General features: G+C 39.5%; 1 protein-coding gene across 1 annotated transcript; it reads right to left on the bottom strand.

The window, feature by feature from the left end:
• Window positions 1-209: 209 nt before the first annotated feature.
• LOC139119803 (oxaloacetate tautomerase FAHD1, mitochondrial-like) lies at window positions 210-4,542 on the bottom strand. The gene is made up of 3 exons (XM_070683703.1): window positions 4,402-4,542; window positions 1,612-1,708; window positions 210-1,354 (listed from the first exon to the last, which is right to left on the bottom strand). The coding sequence occupies exons 1-3, from the start codon at window positions 4,527-4,529 to the stop codon at window positions 869-871; spliced, it is 711 nt and encodes a 236-aa protein (XP_070539804.1). The 5' UTR covers window positions 4,530-4,542; the 3' UTR covers window positions 210-868.
• Window positions 4,543-6,305: the final 1,763 nt, after the last annotated feature.

The raw sequence follows: 6,305 nt of genomic DNA, 5'->3' as shown, positions 1-6,305 counted from the left end.
GGACTGATATTACAATTTTCTCAAGAGAGTCAGGAAGTTTTACAAATACTACATATTTTCATATCTTTACAGTATTTTACATCTATGACTGTCATATTGTCACAATGCAATTAGTCAAAAAAATTAAATATATATATATATATATATATATATATATATATATATATATATATATATATATATATATATATATATATATATATTATATATATGGCTACATTGGCAGTGTTTGTATAAACGCCTTAATGTTATCTAACTTTCAGCCTGCAATGGAGTTGTAGCAGTAATTTTAAAGGTTGTAAACCCTGACATTTTCCGACGAGAGGATTGTCTCTTCTAGGGATGGGGTGACCGTCCCATACTGCGTAGTCTGTGTGTGTGTGTCTACTTTCTAATATCGGTGGTCTACAGGAAGCTGCACGACAAAATCTGCATCAGCAAATTTATTAGATCGGTGCCTGCTAATCTTCTTATTCACTGATCTGCAGATCACGGCTTATTATTGGCGAAAAGTAAAATGTCTCTGTGTACTTCCCTTCAGTTTGGAAGATGAGAAACATATTGTTTGTTCAATGTTATATATTATAATAAAGCATCGTATGAGTAGAGGAATGGCTAAAAATGAAATGGTCATAAAATGAATCAATCGCTTTATACTCAAAAGCGTGTTGTCACACTTCAAACGTGTTCTTGAGGAAAAATTCTGTCGATTTTGCTATTTGTTAGGTAATATATTTTCACTTGACAAAAAAATTCAAAAATTCGTTCTGATTGCCTTACCTTCTGTCAACACTTAACAACACTTGTTGCGGATTTTTTTACACAACATCTTTGCAAGAGAAAAGAGAGTTATCTGTTTGATCAGAAATTAGGCTTCAATGTGAAAAGTCATTTCAGAAATGTCAGCCAGCCCACAGTTGATGACGTCATCTGGCGAAACTGGTCCAACACCGGCTGGTGATCCTGTCAACAGCAAATCACCCTCATTCAGGGTAAAATACTCACTGATGTAACTGATAATTGTAGGGATATCACTGATCATATTTTTAGTGTTGCCATTCTGTTTCAATTCATTGTTGACTTTCAACCACAGTCCTACATTGTGAGGATCTGGTATTTGGTCCTTGTGGATAAAATCTCCCACAGGACAAGATGAATCAAACCCCTTGCCGATACACCAGGGATGGCCCTTGTCTCTGGCCTCACCAATGATATCCATGGCAGACATGTCTAATGACAGGGCATAACCACCAACATGCTCCATGGCACGCGACTCTGGAATCTTGAAGCCTTGCTTCCCAACGACTACACCAAGTTCAACTTCATGGAAAAATTTCTTGCATCCAGTGGGTACCTGTAAAAGATGAAGACATGCACTGAGAACACTCGGCAAAGAAGCAGATTACAAATGTCTCTAACAGACTGGGTTCCTTTAACCCTTTCTCCACCATGGTTTGGTCCAAACCCATTGTTATCAATCGTGAGTGGGACCTGTTTACAGGAAATTAGGGCAAACAGGTTAAAACTGACGGTAGGGTTTAGAATTTTTATGGTTCCTGGTTTACCAACTCAGTTCTCTTTGTATGACATCGAACACCGATCAATGATTACCTTAATTGTGCCACCTTTGGTTAAATAGGCAGTCCATGGTTTTATGAAGACCATAGGCGTTGTCGGAGGAGTAACCCCGGAAGTTGCCGCAAGGTCGCTGAAAAATTAAAGAAATATTTGGTATATATTTAATTGACAAGTATGTAACTAAGTAGACGACATCAAACTAAGCATATGCATAGGTATCCGTTGTAAACTTCTAGTTGAGGATTCTTTAGAAGAGATTGGAACAGCTGTGGTACAAACACTGGATTGATCTGCTTCTGCGCAGGTTACTGATATGTTGAGATATGCTGATCTCCAAACACAACACACTGGTCTTGTGGACTTCCTATTACCGGTAGTATCAAATGTTCATGCAATACGATGACGTAACAACTAGGCCTTAAAATACAACGTTACGGTTTTTCATTCTCATCATTATTACCATAATGAATTTGTAACAATTTTCACACCTTTCTTACACTGCGTAATTTAATTACTTTGTAGGATATCAGTCATGGAATTGATAGAGGTGGACTCTGTCAGTCAGTGCGTTCTGCTCATTTGCATAAATTATCTCCAAAAAATCTAGAACATTTATGGTTCACGCTGTTTTTTTAATTGCTGACATAGATTGCCGCGAACAGCCTCTATCAGTCAAAATGCAGGTAGCTGTCATAGAGGGCGCTTATTAAGCAGAGGTCACATGATTAATTTCAAAATGGCAGCCTCCTTTCATGGAAACACAATCGTGCAGGAATCAGGCAGTGAATCAAAAATTCCAATATCCAGGAGTTTTATTTCAAAATTATTGATGGATTGAAGTGATACCGTTTAGGGCACTGCAATGTTTAGAAAACACATCAATTAACGATCATTTTACGACCCAGCATGTCAACTGTATCGCCCGTCTGAAAACCACGACGGCCAGGCTAATGGAGGAGTAGGCCCAGCCATTAGTGCTGTTGTACTCCAGGTCACACTTTGAAAAATTTGTGCACTAGCATTCCTCTCTGAATTCCAGAGCATAGTCTGAGTGACAAAATTGCAGTAAGCTTCTAGTAATTTAAAATCTTGAACACGTCAAAATTTAATGAAAATCGAGAGAGTATCGCAATGAACTAACATAAATAATGATATGTTTATCAAAAGTAGTAAGAAAAACTGCTGAGTCACATTTACGCAGATTCACTTCTGCCGTTTTATCTCGAAATTTTGCATCAATATTTGAATATAGGCTATGTTTCCAACTATCTTCTTACTTCAAGAGAAGTAGTATGGGTGTGCAACTGCACACAAAAACCCAGGGTCCATTTTAGACCTAAAATCTTGTTATTTTTGGACCCCATTTTAGACCTTTATGACCTTTGACCCAGGTCAAAAGTCATAGTGTCAAACTTTGCAAAACGTTACAGGGTAAAAAGCAAACATTTTGCATAACTGGGTTACTGGTAAAGCCTACACCTCTATACCACATTTAGGCCTATATTGTTGCTGGCCAAGCCATGACTTCTGAAAAACATTTCCGGAAATACTAAAAAATTTGGGTGAAAGAAAATGTCTTTCACCCTCACCAAATTTTGGTCCAGCTTTTAAAACTTATCAGTTATCTGTAGTTACAGTCTGACTGGTGTTTTTTTAAAATTCTGAACCACACGAAGCCTTGCGGTCGTCCGTAATGTGGTCATGGTGGACCTGTCATGATAAATACAAGTAGTAGAGCAATTTGTTTGGATATTTTCTATTGGGCAAAAATCTTCCATATATGGAGTTCTGACCAATCTGTGACAGTGTTTTAAAACCAAGTTGAGATTTACTTTGGCTAAAGCCAGGAGGTCTCTTCCATGGTTCTCCTGCCGCAGAAAAGGTATCAATGCTTTTTGAGTGCAGCTGAGAGCTGCTTAGTAGCGAGACAGGAACAGACGGTTGCAAATTCGTTCTTGTGTGGCACTCAAAACTCGACCCCATTTTAGACCCTGGTTTAACGTGGAATTGATACCGCCATTTTAGACCAAGTTGCTGAAATACCCACCCCATTGGGCGGCACGCATACATATTGGCAAGAAGTGCCCCCCCCCCCCCCCCCCGGGTGCAAGTAGCTGTGATATCGCAGCAGTGCTCGTGGCGGCTATCGAACGCGTTCGGGTCAAGGACACAGTAGGTGACCATTGACCGGAGCGCGTTCGATAGCCACCACAAGCAGCGCTGCGATATCACAGCTACGCTGCAAGCACCTGTGTCACACTGTACCGATGTGGTGATGCCTGCAATCCTGATGTACACTCCGTCCTGGTTCTATACCAAGGAGTCAAATATCTCTCGACACGCTTCCACTATGCGCACGCTTAAGCCTAAACAGCAATACGCAAAAGATGGCGGCAACTGATCCACTTTCAATTGCACAAATAGCTCCAATGTACATGACGATGACTCAATGCGGCACCTTGGAGACTGGCACATATGACAAAGGCGAATATAGCTGTCGTGCTTCTGTCGTGCGGCGCGGCTTGCGCTTTCAAGTTGCCTCAAGCGCGAGCCGCACGACAGAAGCCCAAGCCCAACGGCCAACCAAGGCTACAATTATTGCAGCTAAGGCGAATACTATACTCCGCTATATCTTTCAAATATCTTTAGCCTTAGGCAAGTTTCAGTCCTGCTACAAAGTCTCTACAAGATCATGGAGGTAGACAAGATGAATACGAAGCAAAGGCGCCAAGTCGAATGGTCGGTGGTAACGGCGTCACAGGCACACAATCTAACTCTAACCAATGTCATATACCAGGATGATTAGCATAAATACACAGTTACCTGTAGTTCAACGCAACGCCAAAGATGGTGCTACCTTTCCGCGCAAAATTTGAAAGCCTGGTTGCCATCGTAGCTGGAGATATGGCAGCGAACGTGACCAGCGTTCGCCACACATGGATAACCATCATAGCGCCAGCTACGATCAGTTTCCGGTTAACCTAGCTACGATCAGTTCCTGGGGAGTCCGTTGACCCTAAGGTGTTCGTTCACTTTTATGGTCTCGATGATGAACTTTTGACATTTCAAAAGTTTATCAAAAATGTATGTAGGCTATACATTTTTTTCAGTAAGAGCCGCCGTTTCAGGCATACCGGTATTCACAATTAATTGATAGCAAGCCGATTTGTATTAAAGTCCAACTTTCAGATTGCACTTCCTGTGTACATTTGAAACAATAATGTACACACAATATAAAACCGTGATTAAGAACCCCTAAAACTGTAGTTTCACGAGAGTTTTATGTACATGACTTGCCGCTTTGAACTCATAGTTCAATTGAATGAATGCTGACACTCTAAATGTTGTCTTATTACTTGCGTTACCTCTGTAACCTGGAAGTGATTAAATACACAATCTAGCCTACATGGTGTAGTAAATTTGCGAGATTTGTAAACCTTTTTGAACTTTTACATTAGAAAGACTTTGGAGTTTGACAAATTCGCGAGAAAAATATATTTATTCTTTTCATAGATAAGCTTAGGCCAGAACGGGGTTTACGGTTTAATGATGATTATCACGGTTTAATGATGGTTATCAATTCGTAACGTATAATAAACTCAAAAGCGGAATTTATCATGCATGCCGCTTTCCAATCATGCCGACAAATTTTGATACTGAACAAATTTATCAAAATATAATTCGATATTTTCTCTTTATTTTAGGACTAGTTTAAATGGAAGGAGACAAGAAACAGCGAACGGGTTTCTCTGCTTCGTTTTAACTTATGGTGTTGTCATCATGACAATTTGGAATTACATCCGGGAATGTTTTACGTCGTAGTGTCTAACCCTCCCCATGACTTTGCATTTTTGTCTTTCCCGTCATCTTGGTAACTTTACTCTCACGGACGTCCAATTGTGCTTCCGTGCTTTGTTACCAACTAATTTTTACATTGTTTTTACCAATTTTCGTGTATTGTACTGTTGTGGATGTTTTTTAAGAGGGGACTTGGAAAGATTAGCCGTCACTGCTAACCAGCTATTCTGTAATGGTTTGTAACCCTCTTTAATAACGATTAAAATTTAAAAAAACTAACGCTGCAGATTCTGACACAGACATGTCTTTTTTTGTTCAGTCCTTTTTTGTCCATTTACTGTGGATGCCAGAGGTCAGATAAACCATGCTGGGGTCAGACCATTTATACGAGAAGGTTCGGGCAACGTTCAAGGGCTTTGTCAACCTAAAGTGCAACCTATGATTAGGTATTTATTTGTATCTCAATAATAGATGCACTCTTTATAGTTTTCGAGGTTCGCAAAACAATTAGCCTAATGAAATTATAGTAACTGTGAAAACGCTGCAAAAGAGAACTAAACTAAAAGAGACGAAACATACATGGCTGAATTAATTACTATTAATATATTCTCTCAAACTGTTCAACAGCATGCAAAATGTTGTTCCAATCCGTAAGAATTCCGTACAAATGTTTTTTTTTTTCGTACAATTCAGCTGTAATTCCCTTTATTTGAGACCATTTTGTCGTGTCGTTAAACCCACACTGATAAAGCCACTTGTCAAACAACCGAGAAACACAGAATCCGTATATCTTGATATAGAACTCTGCATTTTTTGTTTATCGTGTATCGAATGTCAGTATTTGTCTTTTTCTTTTAATGGACAGACGTGCTCTAAGCATGGTAAGCTGCTATCTACCTGTCCTGACATGAAAAAGGCAGTGGCAACGA

This window comes from Ptychodera flava, chromosome 20 (assembly GCF_041260155.1).
Source record: "Ptychodera flava strain L36383 chromosome 20, AS_Pfla_20210202, whole genome shotgun sequence".
Taxonomy (NCBI): domain Eukaryota; kingdom Metazoa; phylum Hemichordata; class Enteropneusta; family Ptychoderidae; genus Ptychodera; species Ptychodera flava.
The sequence above is the reverse complement of the archived record's forward strand: the minus strand, read 5'-3'. Positions and strand labels throughout refer to the sequence as shown.